The sequence below is a fragment of the Lithobates pipiens genome, unplaced genomic scaffold (genome assembly GCF_037356315.1).
Source record: "Lithobates pipiens isolate NorthernLeopardFrog02 unplaced genomic scaffold, aLitPip1_a1.2 Scaffold_13, whole genome shotgun sequence".
Taxonomy (NCBI): domain Eukaryota; kingdom Metazoa; phylum Chordata; class Amphibia; order Anura; family Ranidae; genus Lithobates; species Lithobates pipiens.
The window spans coordinates 360,916,602-360,942,801 of record NW_027507718.1 but is presented as its reverse complement, the minus strand read 5'-3'; the positions used below and the strand labels follow the sequence as shown (position 1 = coordinate 360,942,801).

At 42.1% G+C, this 26,200-nt stretch overlaps 1 protein-coding gene across 2 annotated transcripts in view; it reads left to right on the top strand.

Moving 5' to 3' along the window:
* Positions 1 to 26,200, top strand: part of SPOCK3 (SPARC (osteonectin), cwcv and kazal like domains proteoglycan 3) — a 526,887-nt gene that overhangs the window by 204,520 nt on the left and 296,167 nt on the right. For both annotated transcript variants that reach the window (XM_077477168.1, XM_077477167.1), the window contains exon 3: positions 9,403 to 9,448. In XM_077477168.1, the coding sequence (XP_077333294.1) occupies positions 9,403 to 9,448 (46 nt within the window). The remainder of the gene's footprint in view (positions 1 to 9,402; positions 9,449 to 26,200) is intronic.

Here is a 26,200-nt window from a genome sequence, read left to right as displayed (position 1 = left end):
CAGAGCTTAGTAAATGAGCAGAAGCCCTGCTGACTTTCATCATCCAATCATGTGCAAGCAAAATGCATTTTTTTTTCTTTGCTCGTGATTGGGTAATCTTTGAAAAATTGAAGCAGTACCTCATTTACTAAGCTCTGGAACAACTTCACTTGCAGAGTCCACAGTCTATTTGCCTATATTAAATCAACCCCTATGTATAGTACTGCAAATGAAGGGGAGGGTAGGAGTGTGAGGACAGTTGCTGAGGCTGATTAAACATGCACTCTAATGCCCTGTACACACGGTCGGACTTTCCAACGGAAAATGTGCGATTGGAACTTGATCGTGTGTGGGCTCCATCGGACTTTTTTCGTCTGAATTTCCAACACACAAATTTTGAGAGCTGGACCTAAATTTTCCGACAACAAAATCTGATCGTTTAAATTCCAATTGTGTGTAGACAATTCCAACGGACAAAGTGGCACTCATGCTCAGAATAAATTACGAGACGAAAGCTATTGGCTACTGCCCTCTTTATAGTCCCGTCATACGTGTTGTACGTCACCGTGTTCTGAACGATCGGATTTTCTGACAACTTTGTGCGACCGTGTGTATGCAAGATAAGTTTGGGCCAAAATCCGTCAGAAAAAAATCTGACAGATTTTGTATTCATAATGTCCAACCGTGTGTATGGTGTATAACTCAAAAAAAGTTTTGGTGGACTATCTTGGAACTGATACACGTTAATAAGTTTAGGGTAAAATTAAATTGTTTATTACATATAAAAACAAACATAGATCTCAATAAAAATTAAAAAACAGTATACAGATACTCAAAGGTTTCCCCAAGAAGTTTCTGATGATGGAATTTTTCATAAATTAACCAGTCCTCTACTAGTTTCATGGTACACAGACCACTTCATCAGGAGAAATAATCTATAAAACAAACAATGTAATAAGGTACAAGGCAAAAGACAAGACATACAAAAAAGCATATTAGTCCATAAAACTCAGCAGTATCACTGTGAAGTTGCTTACCTAACAGGCCCAACACCAGGTACAGGACCAAGCTACTCAAAGGTTTTCTCCCTGCGGCAGACATGGGGGATTGTGCGGATAATAAATCTAGATAGGAGTAGGAATATATATACACAATGGTTGGTGGAATGATAACCATAAAAATTAATGAGGGGGTGAGGAAAGGGAGGGGAAAAAGACAGATGGGGAAAAAGGGGGGAAGGAAACGTGGTAGGGGGAGAGGAGGGGGTGGGAAAAGGGGGGAGGGGAAAGAGGAAAGGGGAGGGGAAAAAGCAGGAAGGAAGAAAGAGTGGGGGGAGGGGAGAGGAACGAGGGGGTGGGAATAGGGAAAAGAATGAGGGGACTGGGACTACGTAGGCAAGGGGGGCTGAGAGGGAAAATTGGGGAAGAGGAGGGGAAAAAAGGGGGGGTGAAGGAGAAAAAGGGGGAGGAAGGGTGGGAAGGGAAAAGGAATGGAACGGGGGAACTGGGAAGTTCAGATATACATTATAGTTAAAAAGATTAGGAGGGAAACCTTTGAGTAGCTGGGTCCTGTACCTGCTGTTGGGCCTGTTGAATAAACAAATTCACAGTGATACTGCTGTGTTTTATGTACTAATATGCGTTTGTATGTTTTTGTCTTTTGCCTTGTACCTTATTCAATTTTTTTTTCTTTCAAAAGGTTTTTATTTTCTTGAAATAAAGAAAAGCTCTTATACAGAGAAGAGAAGAACGTCAATGGTATAATCATGGTATGCGGAATACAAGTCATGGAGAAACCAAACATAAAAAAGAGATGGAAATATATGCGAAAATCCAAAACACACCTTTTGAGTTACCAGTCTCCAAAGATTTGTATTAGACTTGTAGATTGCCCGATTCCCAGTGAAACTGTTGCTACAGGTTAGAGGCTCTTAAAGTTAGAGGAGAAGGCCCCCTCCGGGAGTGAGGACGGAGCGAAGTGGCACCTCCCCCATGGCACCAATAATGGGAACATACTGTGCTGGGTGTTGGGTTACCTACTTCCCTCGTCCCCCTCCAGGGCAGGGGAAGGACGTCTCCTAGACTTGCTGGTGGAACTTGTGGGAAGATTTTGCCACACACACACGGGTCTCCAGACTCCAGAGTCGTTTCTCCTCACTTGTCCATCTGCCTGTGAGCAGTTTCTGTCTGGACATCTGGACCACAGCAGAGCTGGTGTATGTGTCCAGGGGACTTAGTACCCCCTTATTTTTCATGCCCACCACCCCCCTTCTTTCCTTGATAGCTAAGTAAACCAGCATCTAGTGGATGGGACCTGGGGGAGACTGCCACAATGTTCTTTTCTCTTTTTAATATTGATGGATACTCAAATGTATTGGCCAAGTGTCTATGATATACTGTACTCCCTGTGAAATTCCCTGATAAAGGACATTTCATCTCTGAAACCTCGTTGGGTTTAGGGAGTTGTATCATTTCTCTTTGCCATTTCTTTGTACATTGTATTGCATCCTTGGCCATGTGTTATATATGTACTTTTTACTATGTCTTTTTCAAATAAATGTATATATTTTTTCTATAACTTGATGTGGTAGTGCCTTGAAAGTCCCACCCCTAGGGGGTTCCACCATTTTCACCCCCCCCCCATCCCGGGGAGGGTCTCCCCACAAAACCTGGTTGCTAGGGATGAGCCCTAGTAAGATCCCAGTAGATGTTGCTGAGGATCCCTGAGTGGGAAAGAGGATAGCAAGCTGAAGAAGGAGAGATAGAGAAGAGTGAGAAGGGGCAGGGGAATGGAGGGAGATTCATTTACCAGGGTGTTGGTCTGGGCCCTGGGTGTATGAATACCTGGGGTAATGGAAATTCCCATGAATAGAGCCCAAGGTTTCCAGATAATTTCAAATTTATGAACTGAGTCTGTGAGGATACTAGCCAGTTTTTCTTGGGCCATAATCCAAGAAACTTTTTTTTTGACTGTCCTTATTTAAACTGAAGGTTGCTTCCAGGGCTTAGCCGGGGTTATTTTGGCTCCTAACAGTATGAAGTGTATCAATTTACTATTGTATTCGGAATTTTTGGGATATGTGAATTCAGTATTGCAACCTCTGGAGACCTGGGGATCTTGCAGCTCGTGACCCCTCTAATGACGTTAAAGATCCTTCTTCAAAAGGACCTGATTCTGTGGCATTTCCACCACACATGGGCTATCATGCCCAATAATTGGCATGCCCTAAGGGATCAACTGAGGGATAAATCAAAGCTAGTCTGGCGGGGGTCATGTACCACCTAGACATGACCTTTATGTTTGCTTCCATTAGGGAAATGTTGATAATGCCCTTAAATGCAGTGGATAGAGCAGATTGCCAGATCCCCAGGCTCCATTGGAATTGGAGGTCTTCCTCCCAGGCTAACATATACAGGGATTTACCCATTGGTTGGGAAAGTGACACATAGATGACTGAGATGCCGCCCCTTTGCTCCATGGATTCATCACACCAAAGCTTGTAGGTTGTGCATTTGGGAGGTTCGGGTTTATCTTTCCACATGCTGTGGAGAAAGTGTGAGATTTGGTTGTACTGGAAATGTTCTGATTGTGGGAGGTCTAGTTTGTTGACACAATGGGTTAGGGTGAGGGGGCCCCTTGATGTATAATAATCTAGGAAGTAGGTCATTTTGAAGGCATTTTTTCTCCCTATCCATGCAAGGTTTTGTTTAGACCAAGACTTTAAGTCTTGTTCCAGTTAATTAAACATGGGAGGGTAATTTCCGGCATATAGTGTGTCAAATTTAGAGGTAAAGAAGTTGAGAGTACTGAACAGGTTGGGGAGAGAGATTAAAGGAGAGGTAACGAATAAAATTAGGTCATTGGCAAAAAGACCTAATTTGTGTATCTGCGGACCGCAAGCAACACCTTTGATGTCGGGATTTTCTCATATTGCTATTGATAGAGTCTCTATCGCCATGGCGAATATCAGAGGTGATAAGGGGCAGCGCTGTCTTGTACCTCTAGCAATGTGGATTGGGGGAAGTAATAGCCTTGCAGGTGTATTAGTGCTGTGGGGGAAAAGTAGAGGGCTTTCATAATTCCTAGGAAGCGGTTTCCAAAACCCCAATGCTCCAACAGTATTAGGACATATGGCCAGGACACTGAATCAAACGCTTTCTGTATGCCTAGCATAAGCAGCATTTTCTGTTGTTTAGTTCCCCCTGGCCAGTTAGATTGTAGGATTGATACTATATCTATGGCCCACCTGATCCTTATAAATATAGGAACTTATAAAGGAGTTTAGTCGGTTAGCTAGGATTTTTTTGGTGAGAATTTTCAGGTCGTTGTTTATTAGTGATATTGGTCTGTAATTTCCTACCTCCGGGTTTTTATCGGGTTTCGGGATGACAGTAAAGAAAGCTGTGTTTAGGTTAGCACTGAGGGGGTCATCTGACACTTTGGCGTTGAAGAATTTAGCTATATGGGGGGCAAGGGTATCAGCGAAAGTTTTGTAGTATGGAACTGATAGCCCATCAAGGCTGGGAGTGGAGCCCCTCATTAGGTTTTTAATGATCTCCAAAATTTACTCTACCATGATGGATTTTTCCATAATGGTATTATGCTTATCGGAGAGTGTGGCAATAGGGAGGGATTTGAGGAATTGACATATGGTACTTTGGTTGCCCTGCGAAGTGGATCTATATAGTTTGTCGTAGAAGCCCCTGAAGGCTACTAGGATTTTGGTGGGATCAGATGTTGTGTATTGACCATGAGTTTGGATCTTAGGGAGAAAATGGATCCTCACCATGGGGGATAATTTGTTGGCCAGCATCAGGCCAGATTTATCCTTCCAAGTATAAAATTTGGTGCCACTCGATCTAATCTGCTTCTCAGCTCGCACTGTGAGCCAGGTTCAGTTCCAGTCTAGCTGCATCTAATTGGGATATAAAAATTCCTGAGGGATCCCTTTTATGTTATGCCCTTAGGGACGAATATGTTTGTTCCAGTCTAACTATCCGCCTTCCTTTCATAGATGATCTTTCCCCGTATGATGACTTTATGAGTGCCCACAACATCTCCGCTGAGCTATCTACATTATTTAGAGTAAAATATTCTAGTAGGGCTTTGTTGATTTTGATGACCCTAATTGGGTCTGATAAAATTTATTAATTTAGCCTCCACTGAGTATGTTTGGGATGGCGAGATGTTTTAAAAAGCGATACGGTCACTATGGAGGGATCTGAAAGTGTGGTGTCTATAATTTTGGAGCTGGAGACATTGGATAGGTTGTGTGTGGACATTAGAATGTGGTCTATCTTAGCATAAGAGTGGTGGGGGCTGGGAAAATGAGTGTAGTCCCTCTTCAATGGGTTCATCTCTTGCCAAACATCTACCAGGCCTTGAGAGTGTACTAGTCCAGCAATTTTGAGGCTAGTCTTTATTGGACAGGTCAAGAGAGTTTTGAATGGGTTGAACTTATCCATCCCTTGATCAAGTGTCACATTGGCGTACCCTCCTAGTATGGGGGTACTCTCCAAAAGGGGGTTCAGCGTTGTCCACATTGATTGAAAAAAAATGTGTTGGCCCTTCTAAGGCGCATAATAGGAGATAAGAGAACAAATTGCTGTCTGTGAACCCTTTAATTAAGATGAATCCACCTTCTGGGTCTTTATAATTTGCCTGCCTGGAAAAGTCAAAGGGTTTGGAGAAAAGAATAGTGACACCTTCAGAATTTCCCTCTGTCTTCTGCAGGTAGAACGAGGGGTACTGATGGTGAAGGCATTTGGGGCTGTACCATTGAGGGAAATGGGTTTCCTGAATCATGATAACTTCTAGCTTAAAGGAACTGTAGCTGTCGAAAATCTTTCTCCTTTTGAGGGGGAATTCAATCCCTAAGCATTGCGTGTAGCTAAATTGAGTGCGAGTTTGGGAGCTTTAGCCATGGAGCAGATGTGGGAAGATGCTGTCACCTTCTGCGTCACTTATCATGGGATGAACCTTGTGTCAATTGCTAGCTTAGGAGAACCAACCAAACTGGAACACTGTAGACTTGGGAATAATGTGTTGAATCTGAAAGTGGACTGAGAATTAAACAAGGGTAGACAACCTATCCAGCAGAGTCGAGAGAGTTTGAGGAATAGGTGGAGGCACATGCACAGCACCCAAACTAAGGCTCCCTTAATTACAATAAAGAACATTGCAAAAAAATTTGAACACATTGACAGGAATTATTTCGTACCCACGGTAAATTCTCTGCAGCGGAGCCCCCCTTCCTCCCTCTCCAGAAGGTAGGGAGGGGGGGCACCAGTTGTGTTACGCAGGCCTATTTGGAGCCAGAATAGGGCTCACCAACCTAATGGTCTCGTCTGTTCTCTAAGGCTATCATTTTCAGGGGGCCCGTTAATAGCCCATACACTAAACTTCACAGGGATAACAGTCCTTCAAAAAAAACTGAACCTCGGACCATCCAGTTCAACCCGTAACCGAAAAAAAGGGGAAAAAAAGTAGAAAACAAACTATTTTTGACAAAAGAATCAATAATAGAACCTGTGGAGCGGTTGCTCCAATTAGCAGGGTTTGAAGTCCCTGGCAGCCTCGGCCTCTGGGAGTTGAGTATAGAAGTGTAAGTTGCAGAAGTTGTTTTTTTGCCTCAGGTCAGACCATTATCCTTTGTTCTCTTGGTTTTCGGCTTGTTCCACACGGGGGTCAGAGGACTTGTGGGAAATGAACATTTTGCTGCAGAGTTGAGAGCAGGGTTAGACGTGTCCATATCTGCTTCCAGTGAGATGAGCTTCAAGGATAGGAGGATTTTATCCCCTTCCTGGAGACTGGTGAAGGAGTAATGCTTGCTCTTGAAGTAAAATTTAACAGCAAATAGGAAGGTCCACCAGTATTTAATGTCCTTTTGGGTGAGGACTGCGAGAAGGGGTTTTGGGGCCCATCTTCCCTGGATTGTAGAGGTGGACAAATCCCCGAAAATTTGTATTGGGTAACCCCGACATGAAATTTGTTTCATTGCTCTGGATTGATACATTATCTCCTCCTTTACCAAGTAGAAGTGGGATTTTGAGATGATGTCCCTGGGGGATCCATCCTTTCTTGGGGGTCCCAAAGCTCTGTGGACTCAGTCCAGTTCCAAACGGTGCTGTGGGATGTTTGGGATCAAGGGTTTGATAATCTCCTGGGTATCCTGGGGGACATCCGTAATGGACTCTGGCAGGCCTCTGATCCTAACATGTGTATCTTCTGCATCTGTTTTCCAGCTTTTCCAGAAAGGGCTGAGTCGAGCCTGTCTTGAAGTGTCTGAATATGGTCTGAGCTGTGGTTAGTGGCTTCCACTATCATATCCAGTTTGTTTTTGATGGCTTCGATCCTGGAGCCCAGGTTCTGGAAGTCAGCTTTGATGTCCCCAGTTATTTTTGCTGCTGTGGAGGCCAGCCCCATCTCCAGTAATTCGTCTGGCTGGAAGTATGTGTACTGGGCTGGGGTGGCAGGGACAGAGACCCCCTGGTGTGGTGTGCAAGCAGGTCTGGCCAGGGAGAAAGCACTGACCCAAAAACCACGGCCAAGTAATGATTCAGTGGAAGCTGGGGAAGGTGTCATATGCTGGCGGTTGTTGTTCTGGCCTGCAGGGGTGTATGTGAGGGACGCAGGGACTATCACTTGCTTGGGATCTGCCTGTCCCTCTGTGTCTGGAGCATGCTGCTGGGCCGCGGTGGCCATCTTGGTACACCCTGCTGGCGCTGCCAGTTCGAGTTGCGGCCCGAGGTCTCTGCGCACCGGGATCCCAGTCATGCGGGGGCTTTCCCTGGTTGGTGTGGGGTCTGGATTGCCAAAGGTGGCTCGTTTCCAGGGGCTCTATGAAATGCTGTGGGTGCCGTTAGGTCTTGGTGGGACAGAGCTCCGTGCTCAAGTGGCCATCTTGGAAACTCTGCACATGCGCCTGCCTCTACATTATTTGCTTTATAGATTATTCCTCCTGATGAAGCAGTCTATGTACCGTGAAACTAGTAGAGGATGGGTTAATCTATGAGAAAACTCCATTATCAGATATTTCTTGGGAAAACCTTTGAGTATTTGTATACTGTTTTCGAATTTTTTTTTGCAATAAATTTGCAGAAACTAGTAGAGGACGGGTTGATCTATGAGAAAACTCCATTATCAGATATTTCTTGGGAAAACCTTTGAGTATTTGTATACTGTTTTTGAATTTTTATTGAGATCTATGTTTGTTTTTTATATGTAATAAATGATTTAATTTCTACCCTAAACTTATTAATGCATATCAGTACCGAGATAGTGAACCAAGACCTTTGTTGGGTTACAGTGCATGTTTGGACAGCCTCGGCAACTGTCCTCACACTTCTATTCTCCCCCTCTTTTCCTATATAAATTCTGGATGATGGTACTTGTTTATGCCCTGCTTTAGGCTGTATTATTTGAGGCTAAACTCAAAAAATTCTTATAGTACAACAAAGGGGAGTGAATCATATTTCCTCTTATCCTCTGGTCCTACTGCATTTTCTTACATAATGCCTGAGAGAGCTGCAGTAATCATCATTTGGAAGCTGACCTTTCCTTACACTTTTTAGCATTCCCTACATTTTTATATAATGAAATGTATATATTTCATGTTACTTCTTGTCCTTTTTCATTTCATGTCACATCAATGTCAAAGTTGTCTTTAGTTCTTTTATGATATATTATTTACTACCCTCTTAAAAGTGGCATCATACACACGATTAGTCACAGAAAGTCTTATTCTGCGATACAAGAGTACTTGAAATAATATGTCTTATGGCTTGTCATACTTAGGTCAGTTAACCAGAATGGCCAGTTAAATGAAATGTGCAAGCGCTAGACGTTTGCAGATATCTTTGTTCTAGCATGTTTTTGAGCTATAGAAGCAATCATTTTCTACACTCCATGGGTGTAAGAGCAACTGTGGCTAAAATGATTAAAGTTGTACCAGTAAAATTACATACCTTGTTCGTTTAATCACAGTCTCCTGCAGCTTGTTGGCTATATTGTTCAATGTTTTCTTGTACAATTCCATTGTTGCAAATTTTCCTCTATGAAACAAGGCATAATCAATGATATCTTATTTAAGTATGTTATTATGTGCTATTTTCTTCCTATCACCACCCTATCAAAATACACAGTGAAACAGTTTGACATTCAGTGTGACTAATAGAACATTAACCAGGGAAAAAAAGAAAAAAAGAAAGAAAAACACTTTATATTAAAGGGTATTTTATATTGTATTGTTCTCACTATCATTTACTTTCTTATCTATTTTGCTTGCTTGCCCACTCAGGAAGTAGAGGTTTGTATCATTTTTGCTTTTATACATATGCTTGTTGATGTACTGCATGTTTTACCTACTCCATAATAAAGGTGTGTTTACGTTGATTAATTATGCTTTTGTTGTTTATCTTTTAGGATGATTACTTCCGCACTTGGAATCCAGGAAGACCATTTGATCAAGGTAGGATAAAAAGACATCCTTCAATATTTTGTCCTGTAAATTTTGTGGCTTATTGATGTATATGCTTATACAGGAATATATATATATATATATATATATATATATATATATATATATATATATATATATATATATATATATACATATATATATGAATATATATATATATATATATATATATATATATATATACACACTGAGCAAAATTCTAAATGCAACAGTTTTGTGTTTGCCCCATTTATTATGAGCTGACCACAAAGATCTGTGACTTTTTCTATGTACGCAAAAGTCCTGTTTCTCTCAAATATTGTTCACAAATCTGCCTAAATCTCTGTTAGTGAGCACTTCTCCTTTGCCGAGATAATCCATCTACCACACAGTTGGGGCATTTTAAGATGCTGATTAGACAGCATGATTATTGCACATGTGTGCCTTAGACTGGCCACAATAAACGGCCACTCTAAAATGTGCAGTTTTACCAGATGCAGTTTTACTGTATCTGGTGTGACCACCATTTACCTCACGCAGTCTAGCACATCTCCTTTGCATAGAGTTGATCAGGTTGTTGATTGTGGCCTTTAGAATGTTGGTCCATTCCTCTTCAATAGCTGTGTAAAGTTGCTACATATTGGCAGGAACTGGAACACACTGTCATATACGCCATTCCAGAGCATCCCAAACATGCCCAATGGGTGACATGTCCGGTGAGTATGCTGGCCATTCAAGAACTGGGATGTTTTCAGCTTCTAGGAATTGTGTACAGATCCTTGCAACATGAGGCTGTGCATTATCGTGCTACATGAGGTGATGGTCGTGGATGAATGGCACAAAAATGGGCCTCAGGATCTCGTCACTGTATCTCTGTGCATTCAAAATGCCATCAATTAAATGCACCTGTGTCATTTTCCATAGCATACCCTGCCCAAACCATAACCCCACCGCCACCACAGGCCACTCTATCCACAATGTTGACATCAGCAAACCGCTCAACCACACAATGCCATAAACACTGTCTGCCATCTGCCCTGTACAGTGAAAACCGGGATTCATCGTTGAAGAGAACACCTCTCCAAAGTGTCAGGCACCATCAAATGTGAGCATTTGCCCACTCAAGTCGGTTACAACGAACTGCAGTCAGGTCGAGACCCCAATGAGGACCACGAGCATGCAGATGAGCTTTCCTGAGATGGTTTCTGACCATTTTGTGCAGAAATTATTCAGTTATGCAAACCGATTGTTGCAGCAGCTGTCCAGGTGGCTGGTCTCAGAAGATCTTGGAGGTGAAGAACCTGGATGTGGAGGTCCTGGGGTGGTGTGGTTACACGTGGTCTGCGGTTGTGAGGCAGGTTTGATGTCCTGCCAAATTCTCTGAAATGCATTTGGAGATGGCTTATAGTAGAGAAATGAACATTCAATTCAAGGGCAACAGCTCTGGGGGACATTCCTGCTGTCAGCATGCCGAATCCATGCTCCCTCAAAATTTGTGATATCTGTGCCATTGTGCTGTGTGATAAAACTGCACATTTTAGAGTGGCCCTTTTATTGTGGTCAGCATAAGACACACCTGTGCAATAATCATGCTGCCTAATCAGCATCTGGATATGTCACACCTGTGAGGTGGATGGATTATCTCAGCAAAGGAGAAGTGCTCATGTACACAGATTTATACAGATTTGTGAACAATATTTGAGAGAAATAGGCTTTTTGTGTACAAAGAAAAAGTCGTAGATCTTTGCGTTCAGCTCATGATAAATAGGGGCAAACACAAAAATGTTGCGTCTATAATTTTGCTCAGGGTGTATACCGGTATATATATTTGTCTTTTTACTTGCTATGTCTGGAGAGCTTATTTACTCTCTAAACTAATAGATTTTCATCTTCATGCTAACTTTGACTGTCATCATCAGCACCATCCTCGTCTTCTTTCATTTCTGATTGCCTAGACAAGCTTGAAATATAGTTAGTTAGGCACCGGTTACTCTTAGCTTATACTGTGTAAGGGCAAGGTGAAACAAACAGTTTAATGCAATGTTATTTTCTTAATTGAAAATCACAGCTTCTTCTCCTCATGCTGAGCTGAAAAACCTGCCATCAGCTCAGCATGAATGTCAGTGCATTTTTCTTTGTGCCACAGAACAGTTAGGGAGAGCAAAAGTAACCAAAAACAAACCTTATACTATGTCTATACATAAAGCATTGACCTGTAATTGAAAAGCAAACTATAATATGTTCCTATTTTCCTGGACAAATGTATAAAAATGGGACCCTCTTACCATCCAAATATCATTCTGTAAATATCATTCTATAAATATCAGTCAAAATGAACTTGGTATGCATTAACTGCCTCAACAGTAGAGACCAGGGAGGTAACTAAGTGTGATGAGGCCTCATAGAAAAATAATTAAAGTTCAACACTAAAGTCTGTACTTCTTCTTTAGTTAACTCCCTACCTGCCTTGGGATCATGTTGGCTGTATCTTATGCGCTATGCTTTATTTTGACACCACAGTGTACTCTTCACCTACGCCGCTTTTTCTAGCTGGGAAATGCTTACTAATGCAGAGTGCAGTGCTGACATGAGTGCCACTCTGCCCAAGTACACTGTGAATGAATAGGACTATGGTAATACCCATTCAGGAGGTGGAACCTTGACTCCCTGCATCCATACAGTTCTCAGTCTTTCGGGTTGAGTAACAATGGGTGTAATGCAACCTGGAAGACTAAAGCTGTCTTGTTACCATGAAAAGGTACTGCAGGGGATATGTCACGATTAAAAATGAGTAATGCAGCCACCTTTTTAACAAAATGTTTAAACTGTGCTTGGACTTTAATGGGACCTCTGTTTTCTTAAATTATTTCTAAACCCAAGAACAAATATTGAATAAATTACAACTTACCAGTTTTAGCGGCTTAATTTTTTTCTTTTTTGTAAGGCTTTTTTTAACATTTATTTTTATCTACTTATCCTTCCAATAACACATTTTCTTGTCTTAGTGTTGCAGCTCTCATGTACTGTGCTGTATCTATGCAGAAACAACATTCTCACCCTAGGACAGGACTTCAGAAACCTCCCCCTCTCAAATTCTTCATAACAATCTGATGTTCTCAGAGAGAGCTGGGAAAAATGTAACTAATAAAAATAAGCACACGCAGAGAGCAAAAGAAGTTGCTGACTGGATTTCTGGCAAAATCAATGTGCATTGTTTGCAATTACAGAACACATTTGACAAAATGATTCAAATAAGGTTTGTGTACCTACTAAAAAATGTTCTTTGATGCCTTTATGGGGAATTCATAAACAATTGGTTTATACTGCCTCCTACAGGAGGCTGGAGCACTGGCATACAGAATTAATGTAATCCAGCCCCCATATAACCTCTCCTCTACCCAGAATGCCTCAGTTTGTGAGAAAGCAATACACAAGGCCAAAAGCACAGAAGGGTGGAATGTGTGTTCCTCAATGTATTTGAAGAAAGCACCAAAAGCAATTCTTCTCTATAACGAGGGGATTAAAAACAGATATCCAAAAGCAGTAAAACCAAGGGTACTCCAATGTACTCTCACAGCCATGGAGTAAGAGAAAAGGACCTTATCAAACAGCTAAGTGCAAAGACCTGATAAGGAAGTAAAGGATCTGAAGGAACTTCCTTACAAGGCTGCAGATTAGCCATAGAAGGGGAACGTAATCCTAGGAGATCAGGTGACACAAAGGCTTCTGGTCATTCCCAGGTAGGGAGTACCAGTCTTCAGTGGGAGCTGTCTGCTGACATTCCAGGGGAACGCACGGTCCTTCAGTGATGGTGTCTTCCTGCCATGTATTAGACTAGGCACACAAATCTCTCAGAAGGAAAGGCTACTGGATGAGGAGAGTTAATCACACCTGCATGATCATGTGATAGAGAACAGCGTACTTCTAGTGGTACTTTGAAGAGATATGAGCTATTATTTCCAGGATTCTAGAGTGAAGCCCCAGGTATGTATTCCACTTAAATGGGGGAAGAAAGCTTCTCAAATGCATACAAATATCAGTATATATTAGCTATTTAGTAGCTCAGAGAGGCAGTATCACTGTTAGACTAGTCCCCAGCAGTGACACCGCAATTGAAAATCTGGTAAAAGCTGGTCATACATGTTAAGATTTCTCTAATTAATTTCCTATGGCTGCACAAGAGAAATTACTTGATTCCCCCATCTGCACTAAACAGCAGCGCCTGTGGCTGTCAAAATACCCCAACAGTACCTGGATCTGATTGAATGCAAACACTACGAAGTTGAAAATGTTCTGCCTGGTTACTTTGATTAAAAAGGTGATTGAAAACAGACTTTTGTTGAGCCAGTTGGTGCCGATAGAAGAGAAATTTTGGATGACTTTGCAGGAATTAGCCAAAATGCGATACATGATTGGCCAGCATAATCGTTTTTTTCTTCCTGCTATGTATTTTTTGATTCAGGGATTGATATTAAAAAAGAAGCAATGTTTATTGTGAGATTTTTATTTATAGGTATGCGGAAGAGAAAAAACAAACATACTGCTGGTTTTTCCTTTCTAATACCATTTGGTTGTTTTTTTTTTTCCAGCAAAAGTCTGCAGTGAACCTGTCATGCAAGAAGAGCTTTGGCTTAATTTAAAGATCTTTATCAATTATACTCTGAGCCAGACATTTTCTTCATGAACAGCTTTCTCGCTATTACAGTCTGCCTCACTTTCCACTAGTGCAAACACAAAGAAGAGCACATTGGCGCTGATAGCAACTGTGTACTTACCATTAATTTTAGCTTACACACTTTGTTTTGGGAAGATAAATGGTCCCAGGATTATTTCTGCACCACTGTGGCCACTGCGTATATATCAAGATAGTCACATAGAGGTCTTTTTATAAAGCAGAGAGTGTGCCTTTTTCAAATATTCTCTGGATGATCCATTCAGGTGTATGTGTTTTCATTTGGAGTGATTGACTCTCTACAGTGAATGTTTTCCAAAGTCAAAGTCTCTGCTTATAAATATACCCCATTGTGCTTGAAAATAACCTGACAATAATTTTAATTTAGTCTATTAAATCTACCAAAGTGTTTCATTATATAAATCTACATTTGAAAGTGTTTTATGATATATGGTTGATAACTGCAAAAAAATATCTGTTGTCTGAAATCTTGTGAGCTAACTTCCTGTGTTCCCTGCCTGTGCAGCAATTTTATGTTATCATTGTGACCAACTGTCTTTGCAGACTACAGAAAATCCCCTTGTTATAAAGCAGGGGTCTCAAACTGGTGGCCCTCTACCTGTTGCAAAACTACAAGTCCCATGAGGCATTACAAGGCTGACAATTACAAGCATGACTCCCACAGGCAGAGGCATGATGGGACTTTTTACAACAGCTGGATGGCTGCCAGTTTGAGACCCTTGTTATATAGAGTTGGGTGTGTTTTATGAATGTAGGGTGTCAAAACTTCTCCTTTATAGATACAGTACAATAAGTAGGCATTGTCACCCTAGGACAGGAGGTGTGCTACTGGCAGAATATTACCTCCTTCTGGTCCTGTGCTTTTCTGACACTTTTTGTTCACATGTAACAATAAATATTTTTTTGCTAGAAAATTACTTAGAAACCCCATATATATATATATATATATATATATATATATATATACACAGAGGCCCTAGAGAATAAAGTGGTGGGTTTTGCAATTTTTTTTTATGTTACACAGTATTTGTGGAGTGGTTTTTCAATGCAATATTTTGGGGGGGAAAACTGTTTTTTGAATTTTATTGCTAGAAAACACAATACATAACCCAATTTGTTTGTAAAATATAAAATATGAAGTTACATTGAGTAAATAGATACCAAACGTGTCATGCTTTAAAATTGGCAACACCTGTACAACGGCAACAAAAGACGTAAATGTTACTATCCATAGGCAAAGATTTAAAAGTCCTTACAGGTTACCACTTTATATTTACAGAGGAGGTCGGGTGCTAGAAATACTACCTATAATCAGTCTTTCGCAGTGATACCTCACATATGTGAGTGCGGGACCAAAGTGCATTTGCGCGCAAGTACGGGAGGATGAGGGCTACTTTTTTTTTATATATTTTTTTATTTTTACACTGTTGCTTTAACTTTTCTTTTTTTATCACTTTTATTGCTGTGACAAGGAATGTAAAGATCCTTGTGACAGAAATAGGCATTTGACAGGCACTCTTTATGGATAGATCTGGGGTCTATAAGACCCCAAATCCCTCCTCTGCACTCAAAAGCATTCAAAACACCAAGATCTGTATTTCTGAATGCTTTACTGTACATTATGGAAAAATGGTGCTGAAGGTTTCCAATTAAACTGGAAGTGATGTCATGTCATCACTTCTGGGTTACTATTATGATCAGCTGATCAAAGCTGATCCTGGCTTTGCTTGGCTGTCCAGCCAGCCGGTTGACACACCGGCTGGTTGTTTGGCTCTCCTGATGGGACGGGAGAGCCTGAGAGATGTGCAGAAGGTGTCGGCGCCCCCTCCCGCTGCTTGAAATAGAAATTAAGTGGTTGGTTAGCTGCACCGATTGCTATTACAAGAGAACTGCCAGCCGACTCTAAAAACCGATACCAGGGTGATGCCTACAGCTGCAGGCATCATCCCAGTATAACCACTGAAAGTCGTGGCTAGATGGAAAGTGGTTAAAATAAGGGAAAATGGTCTAAATAGGAAAATAAAGCAGCCCCCACATCTAATGACTGGTGAGTAGAATCATATAAATGTTTGTTCTTGGGTTTAAATATATTTTATTCTAAGGCATGAGAAGCAGCGCTAACTCGCGGAGCTTAAATTAATTATATATTAAAATACCTGTGTAATCTAATTTGAAGTGTTTTCTAAAGCGCATCAAGACCTTCTTTTTAATGTAAAGGGTCAAATCAGTACAGTGAGTGATCATTTTAAAGTGGCACTGCTTCTCATACATCTCACATTGGAATACATGACATTTGATTTACCGTGGGTATATCTTTATGCAGCAGCTGGGTTCGTTTAGCTATATCCCCTAAGGAAGATCATATTTGAGCGCAGGTGTGTTTGTATACTTTTTTTGTAACTATACTTTAATTAATATTAAGCAAAGAATTATTTCAACAAAGCAAAGATTTAAATATAGAATGTTCTGGATGAATTTCAATGGCCCAGGACTGATTATAGTGGTGATGTCCAGCAGGAAACAATTACTTTGAAGTTGGGCAAATTACAGCTTATATTATAAGGCTAGCTACAGCATAATGTCCTAAAGCAATGAGCTAAAGTTCCAAGCACTGATAAGACAAGCAGTATCCCATAGACATATTACCTGCTTAATTTTCATGTTGATTTATTACTCCTTTTAGATTTATTTGATGTAGTGCTGAACTTCGTAAGTCTCAAAGCTGCTGACACCTTTATTGGAATATGCATGTTTTATAAGAATTCAAGTCCTGAGGTTTGTTGCTAAGCTGTAGCCCTTTTGAAATGTGTTTTTTGCACAATCCTTTCCTCCATCTGTATTTCTTTATGGCTCTCATTACCAGCATTGCCAGCTTTTCTCTTTTAAATATCGACGTACTTAGAGGAAACCTGCATTGAGAGAAATATTTAGGCTACTATTATTGATCTCTCTTTCTGAAAATGATAGCTGCCTGCATATCTTATGATTGTTCAATGGCTTACAAGTAACTGCCCCACAAAATGTATACATACTAAAGAGGGGGATAATCAGGATTGACTTCCAGACACAGACTCCAAAGGAATACAAACTTTTATTTCACACCAGCCGGTGTCACATCCAGCTCCAGCTAACACTAGGTAGCTGAATGCATCCACCCTGAGATTTACAGCATACATATAGCTTGCAGTTATGTCACAATATACTTCCTCTTGCAAAAGCTAATTTCTTTGAACATCTTAACACAAATACATCTAGCATAGCATATACTGTTTCCAAAAACGTCCTATATCTTTACCAGTTTAGCTTTTGCGGTTTCCTTTATCTGTCTAAATTATCAATCACTGTCTCCCGTGTGCTGTGTGACAAATGCATAACTTGCATAGCGGACCCCATCTTTTAAAAAAACTGCTGCCATCAGTGAAGTACTCAACATCTGGCTTTGCCAAGGAGATGGCCGGCTTGCATAGACTTCATCCATTACCTGGAGACGATCATGTGTTAGAGACTCTTGTGAGGTGGGGAGTAGAGTGGCTGGTTTCAGAGTGTTAACAGTCTCTAAATGGATTTGAGGACTCTCACACAGCATGACCTGCTATTTGACCATTCGGATGTTAGTGAATCAATGGTTTCCCTTGTAATCCAATCCATCAATGCCTGTACTTGTTGTGGGACTAGGACATAGGTTTCCTGACCCAACGGCAACTTTCGACTTCGGCCACCAGGAGGGCTGTTGCTGCAATGGCCCGCAGGCAAGGTGATTAACCCTGAGCTACAGTGTCCAGTTGCTTTGAATATGCCACAGGGTGCTGCCATGATCCCAGGTACTGTGTCAGAACTCCCACTGCTATTCCCTGCTTTTTACTGATGTACAAATAAAATAATTTCTGACTGGATGGTAGGCCTAGGGCAAGGGGCTGCATTAAAGAAGTCTTAATGTCTTGGAATGCTTGGTCTTATTGTTCTCCCTGTAGAAAGTGCTCTTTATCGCCCCCCCCCCTTTGTGGATTCATAGAGGGGCCTGGCTTTTGTGGCAAAGTCCAGTATCCAGATCTGTCAGAATCCTGCCGCTTCCAGGAACTCACACACTTGGCGCCTGATGGTTGGGGTGGGGATCTGACAAACAGCTTCTTTCCTGTCTTCTCCCAACTGTCTCTGTCCTTGCAATACCCTGAACCCCAGGTATTTTACAGTTTCTTGGCACAATTGAGCATTTTTCCTGGATACCTTTATAACCTGCAGTAGTTGCAACAGTTCATTTGTGGCTTGGAGGCACTCTTCTCCACATACTGAAGGACTTAAGGTCTTGGGTTAAGGCTGCTCCAAATAAGTGAGGGATTTTTTGAATCCCTGGGGCAAGCGTGTCCATGTCAGTTGTCCCCTACCCCCCCGTCTCTAGGTCTGTCCCTTCCCCTGGTCCCACTGGAAGACAAAAATGCACTGGGATTGTTCTGCCACTCTAAGGCAGAAGAAGGAATATTTCAGATCTAGGCCTGTGAAATGGGAGGCCTCCCCAGGTATCAGTCCCAACAGGTTGTATGGATTCGGGACCACTGGGTGGATGGTCATTACAACATGATTGACAGCTCTGAGGTCTTGAACAAGACGGTAATCTGCTGTTCCCGGGTTTCTGTTCAGGGAGCAGAGGGGTATTCCGGGAAGACTGACAGTGCTTCAGGATCCCATAGTGCAAGAATTTGTTCAAGTACTTTTGTATTCCTACTAGGGCTTTGTGAGGGATTGGGTTCTGTTTCAGACTGACCGGAGTGGCTCCTGATTTTAACTCAATAAGGATTGCTAGAATGTCTCTGGCTAACCCTGGCAGGTTGTCTTCTGCCCATACTCCTGGGGTATGTTGCAGTCCTGTTGGAATTGGGAATGGTTCCTCTGACGAAGTAAACATTCTCCATTCCTCCTCTTTTCGCATGTTAAGGACCATGATGCAGGCCTCAACATGGTCAGATTGGAAGTAAATATGTGCTCTGAGTTCAGCAAGCAAGCCTCTACCCAGCAAGAGAATAGGACAATCTGGCATGTACAGGAACTGATGTTGGACTTGATGTCCACCCAGGCTACAAAGTCTTTTTGTCCGAGAGAGTCTTTTAACTTTATTTCCTGTAGCTCCAACAATAGTGATTTGTTTGTCGGAGAGAGGGGCTATTTGTTGGGTCATCACTGAGTATTGGGCTCTGGTGTCAATCATTAAGTTGGTCTTGTGGCCCCCTATATTAGCGATGACCAAGGGCTCCCAGGGACCTAGTGGGATGAAGCCCGGTCGGTCTCAGTACTGGTCCTCATCTGGGTATACAGAGCCTGTGAGTTCCACAAAGTTTGCATCTTTCTGTCTGTTCCTCTCATAACGCCTGTTCTGGACTTGCCCTACGATTTCTTCCTCACAGGGTCCGGTCCCCATCTCCCAGGTCCTCTCTGGGGGCAATGCTATTTCCAGTGTCTCTCTTCTTTGCTATATGCACACTGGTCCCTTTCAAATGTGGGCACATCATTTCCTCTTCCCCCCTTTGAGCCTCCATCGGAGTGCTCTCTGTTTCTCTGAACTTTTTCTGTTGGGGCTTCAGCCAATAAATCAACTTTCTTCTTCATTCTCCGATCTTCCTCCCTTTTTGTCTCTTAATACTAGTTGACAAACACTTTTGTGGCTATTTCTAACAACTGTAATATGTTCATTCCTGCAAACCCTTCTTGCGTAATTTTTTTAATGTCTCTTGCAGATTGGCTGACAAAGGCTGTGTTCACCAAATTCTTATTATCATTTGCCTCTGGGTCAAAGGGGTTATGCATTCTGAAAGCTTCACATAGTCTTTCTAAAAACTGTCCTGGGCTTTCATTGGGCTGTTGGAGGACTTCTGCTGTCATATTAAGATTTGTGGATCTCTTGCCAGCTGACTTCATCCCCTCTATAATGGCTGTCTGGTAAAGGTGAAGTTTGTCCATATCCCCCTGTATATTTGGGTCCCAAAGATGGTCTGTTCTTGGATAATGATCTCTCATCCAGCCAGGGAGATCAAACTGGTGCTTTCCTAACTCTTCCATATACTTCAGAGCTGCTTGGTTAATTCTGTGTCTCTCCTCAGTATTAAAAAGGGTCAATAAAAGCTGCTGGCAGTCAAACCAGGTGGGATTAGGAGTTTGAATTATTGACTGATCTGTTCTGGCTTCTCAGTGTAAGTGGGTTTGTGGGTCTTCCAGGTCAGTAAGTCTGTTGTGGTAAAGTGGGTGTAGACTAGAGTCCAGTATCCCCCCACAGCCTGTTACGTTAGGGGCATGTCCAGAGTTATGCTGAAGGAAGGGTCAAGAGTCTGGCCGTTGGCATCGGGATTCTTCGGAGTGGAAGTGGACACTTGATCCGTGCGCCTATTGGCTGCTACTGAGTTCCCTACTTCCATTCTACTTGTAATGAGCGTGTCACAGAAGTATTTATAGGAGTATGTTTGCTGAGATTAGGTATTGACGAGCTCTGTGTATCTGAATGAGGGGGATAACAGCTTGATTCCCCTAGTTTGCAGGATGGGGCATTTGGACTTGCCCCTAACCTATACCTGCCTGAGACTCATCCCTCTACATATGGGGGGGGGGGGTTGATCTGCCTCTTCGGGTTGTGAATATATGCTTTTTGTTTGTTCCTGCTTATAGTTGTAACCCACAGACATCAAGACAGACACAGAGGGTAGGGTAAGGTTTTGAGAATCCAGTAAGGGGTCTGAATCCTCAGCACAAATAGGGTTAATAGACAACGCCTCCCCCTATCAGCATTTTAACCGTGGTCACTCAGCTGGGAAATGTGCTTACACGGGGTCCACACTCACTTCACCACCAGGTGGCGTCTCACACAGACACCATTCACACCAAACTCTCCCACCCAAAAAATTACTGACTGACTGAGATCTGCTCGAGATGCGCAATCATCCAATCCGGCTTTTCTCCAGGAGGTGATTGGGCTCCTCTTCCCTCGAGTCTGGATATTATCCCAAATCAGAAAGTAAAAACTCTCATCTGTTCCCATTGTTGGAGCTCCAACTATCTGACCGTTTGGTTCCCAGGTCCGTTTTTTTGACACTGACGTGACAATCCAGAAGTAGAAAAATATGAAAATGAACCAAAGTGCCAAAGGATGAAAATAAGTGAAAAAACCTCATGTATGTGTTAATATGGATAAAGAGAACACATTTCTGTAACTTCCTGAGGACGGCCAATCTGAAATGCATAGAGGTTGAGTCACTTTATCGTGACACACTTCCGCCCACACATTCAATGTGAGTTTAATACCTTTATACTTTTTGGAATAAAAAGCTCCTTATCAACGGTACTGCGCAATGAGGCTTTTTATATTATATCTATTTATATGAGGAACATTCGCCGCTGCCAGTCATCGATCCAGAGGATATCCATAGGGGTCACCCCACATGTGCATTTGACCTAACTAGCGATAGTTGGTCCACTCCCAGAGGTGAGTGCACATCTATTGGGGGGAAACATATTTAAAGCACTTAATCATCCATTTTAAGCATGCAATCATCCATCTATTATTCAAGTCACAACACTGGATATTGCTTCACTAGCACAAGCATCTTTTTTTTTTCACTGGGGTCTGTTTGATTAATTTTATTAATTGTTACTAGTGTATCATTTATTACCTATATTTCATTTTTTTTTTTTTTGCATTTAGTGCAGTATACTTTTTAGCAATCCAGAAGTATCCAAATGGGATACGAAGCAGCCTCCTAGATAAACAATTCTGGGGCACCTGAGACCACGATGCAGCCCAAGAGACTGGCCTCTTGGACCACTCCTTGCAGGCCCAGTGGAAGTGCCACCTTGTTACTGTGAGTCACCCCTGATATTCCTGGCCAATGCACCAGATAAAGCGGGAGATAATCAGGATTTGCTTCCCGACACAGACTCCAAAGGAATGCAAAATTTTATTTCACATTGGCCAGTGCCACACCCAGCTCCAGCTAATGCTAGGTAGCTGAATGCATTTACCCTTTTTACAGCATACATATAACTTGCAGTTACATCACAATATACTTCATCTTTCAAAAGCTAATTTATTTGATCATCTTAACACAAATACATCTAGCATAGCATATACTGTTTGCAAAAACTTCCTGTATCTTTAGCAGTTTAGCATTTGTGTTTTTTCTGTCTAAATTATCAGTATGCAAGCTTCTAGCTGGTTTTGCAAAGGGAGCATCCAGTTTAGGTCCCCTCAGTTTACAAACTGTGTGGGTGCAACTTAGAGACAGGGTGCTCATCTCAGAAATATGCTATAACTACACAAATACAGAAAAATGTATTCTACTTTTTTTAAGTTGACCAGTCTTCTCTGTCCCTGCTGTCAGCAAAAATGAGGGTTGCTGATGTCATATCTGGGGAACCAGGAGCTGGCTCTCCTTCCCACAGCCTTGACCACTATAGTATATGTTGCAATTGGAGGCAGAAAATCAAGCCTAATATCAGTCAGAGGTGAGTAATTGAAATAGTCTTTATTAAAACATATACAGTAAATAAAGGCAGGAGAGTAGTTTTGACACTATGGGGGTTATTTACTAAAGGAAAATCCACTTTGCACTGCAAGTGCACTTGGAATTAAAGTCACTGTAGATCCGAGGGGGAACATGCAAGGACAATAAAAAAAAACAGCATTTTAGCTTGCACTTGATTGAATGATAAAACCAGCAGCTCTTCCACTCATTCCAGATCTACCCCTTAGATTTAGAGCGACTGCACTTCCAAGTGCACTTACAGTGCAAATTGGATTTGCCTTTCGTAAATAACCCCCTATATCTTTTACCTTTCGATCCTGGCTGATAGACAAAAAAGGGCAGTGAGACATATGACCACATTTGACTGCAAAAAGATCTAGATTTTTACCAAATATCTTAATAACATCTATGCACAAACCACCAAGGAACACATGTTTATTTCTCTGAAGAAGGCAGGGAGAGAGTAAGCATAAATGCTCGACCCTAGCCTGACCTTGGGATAAGGAATAGCTATTGTCAAAAAATATTATTTGTATTATTATACAGGATTTATATAATGGCAGCAGTTTATGTAGTGCTTTACATTGTAGAGGGGGGGGGGGCAGTACAATAACAATACAGTTCAACACAGAAGGAATAGGAGGGGCGTGCTCATGGGGCTTATAATATAATAGGATGGAGAGGTGGTGCAAAAGGTAACAGCTGCAGGGAATGATCTGATGGAGCTGACTTGGGTACATTTCTTAGGTGGAGGTGGGGTAGGCTTCCCTAAGTAAGTGAGTTTTCAGGGATCGCCTAAACAGGGTAGGTGGACAGGGTAGGGGCTGACTGAACATACTGGGGCAGGGAGTTCCAGAGGATGGGAAAAGCTCTGGAGAAGTTCTAGAGGGGAGCATGGGAGGAGGTAATAAGGAAGATAGAGAGCAAGAGGCTTGGGCAATATCTGTAGATGAGGTTCATGATGTAGCATTCATTTTTTCCCTGGCTGTTATGATCCTTGTGCAAATTAGCAAATTCTGACTTTTCTCAGTTTCCTTTTGGACATTTGATATGCTGCAGAAACATTTTCTATGCCCTGCTCTTTGAATAAAAAAAAACGCAGTTCATTGCATGCATGCAATCTAACATTTTTTCTCAAATTATAGTCTTCAGCTGTTACCAGTAGCACCCCGATCACGCTAGTAAATATCAGATAGAGCGATAATATTTGTTAGCCTAATTCAAACATCAAGCAAACTGTGAATGCTCTCTGTGGAACTTTACCCTCAAAAGCTGGCCATGAATGGTTCAGAATTTGGCTGATTCAGCAGTAACAGACTGAATTTCGATCCTCTTATAACTGTTCTTGCTTGAAGGAAGTCAGTCTAATGATCAACTTCTGTTAAACAATTAGAAACAGAGGAGTCCCCGCTGTCAGAATACGATGGCACAGCGGGGAGGATTCCTCCATCCAGCTCTCGTGTGTGGATGGGGAAATACTTTTTTTTTTTCGAACAGCCTCCTTGCTGCTCAAAAAAAAAAAAGAATAATCTATGACCGGCCAGCCTTCCTGAAGTCAGAAGGTTTATATAGTTCCATACAGTGATTCATCGGACTTATTACAAAGCTTTTGAGTAGGACTTTAGCCCTATAAGTCTGATCTGTACAACATCTCTATCATGTACCAGTATCTGTAGTTATGATGATGAGTTACTTTAACCATAGATGAAAAGTTTAATGAAGGTTTTGACCATCATAGGAAATAAATGCGTTAAGATCAATAAATAAAATCTCATATATGCCTTAATGTAATATTAATAACATGTATTTAATGTAATAATAATTGCATTCATATAAGCCTTAATGTAATTTCCAAGAGTGTTTTCAATCTTTATCAATATGAGGCTTTCATTAAAGTAATACATTGTGATACTGCCACAAAGATTCTTGTTCGGGCTGATGAAGACTATAAGTGGCTGTATCATCACATTGCATGGGCATGATCTGCCATGTTACCTAACGGGAAGCCGTTCATAATGCAGATGACACTGTAGCAAATACATGTAGATAGGAAGTGTCTGAAAGAGGCTGTAAGAAATAAGCGATGCTGAAGAAGAGGTCAGCAACTCTTCGAGATTCACCTTCTATATTTGTGCCATCAAGGAAAGTAAAAGAAAAGCCTACATTTAGGGTGACATTGGAACAAGAATAGAGGGGAAATTTGCAAATTGGGACACTAGTTCTGGTGGCCCTGCTGACCCCTGGATTCCCTCAATTTGAAGGACTTTCCTTCACTTCCTGTTTTGGCTATGGGACAGGAAGTGAAGGAAAATCTCCCCAATAGTAACACTTTAATATAAAAGTAAATTGTTTATGATACACAGTGCTTTAGCAGACCCAGTGTATCCAGTTAGTGTTTAAAGCTACGTTAATCTGACTGAAAAAAGGTGAAAGCTAGGAGGAAAATTACTCACTTCAGACATTTTATGTTTGATTGAGGAGTATCTTTATTATGCTTTTAATTAATTTCATGTAACTGATTGCAACAGTACAGTATTTCTCAACCAGAGTTCGTTGGAACCCCAGAGATTCGTTGGTGATTACTAGGGGATCCTTAAGTGATTTATAGCTCCTAGAATTGTTGCCACTGACAACAATCAGCAAGGCCCTTTTTTGCTACCTGTAAGGCCGCGTACACACGGGCGGACTGTTCGCCCAACCTTGTCCGCTGAACAGTGTTTGGGCGGACAGTCCGCTCGTGTGTGGGCTTTCAGCGGACAGTTTCAGAGGACAGTTGGACGGACAAAGTCTTTCGGAAATTCCGAAAAACTGTCCGCTGAAACTGTGTTTGAGCGAACAGTCCGCCCGTGTGTGGGCTTGTCCGCTGTACTTTCGAAATGAGCGGACTGTTCCCGCTCGGAAAGTCTGCCCATTTCGAGCGCGTGTACAGGTAGGCGGGGCCCGCGAAGGAGACGTCGCGGGCTCCGCCGCCTGGAATGGGCTTAAAGGGGAACCCCAACGCCGAAAAAAATCGGCGTGGGGGTTCCCCCCAAGTCCACACCAGACCCTTGTCCGAGCACGCTACCCGGCCGGCCAGGAAAGGGGGGCGAGCGAGCGCGTCCCCCCTCCTGAGCCGTACCAGGCCGCGTGCCCTCAACATGGGGGGTGCCTTGGGGAAGGGGGGGCCGCGCGGCCCCCCCACCCCAAAGCACCTTGTCCCCATGTTGATGAGGACAAGGGCCTCTTCCCGACAACCCTGGCCGTTGGTTGTCGGGGTCTGCGGGCGGGGGGCTTATCGGAATCCGGGAGCCCCCTTTAAGAAGGGGGCCCCCGGATACCGGCCCCCCACCCTATGTGAATGAGTATGGGGTACAATGTACCCCTACCCATTCACCTGTGAACTAAAGTACAATAAAAAACACAACACAGAGAAAAAATATTATATTTTATATACCGGCCCCCCACCCTATGTGAATGAGTATGGGGTACAATGTACCCCTACCCATTCACCTGTGAACTAAAGTACAATAAAAAACACAACACAGAGAAAAAATATTTTATTGCACAGCTCCGGGGGTCTTCGGGGGTCTT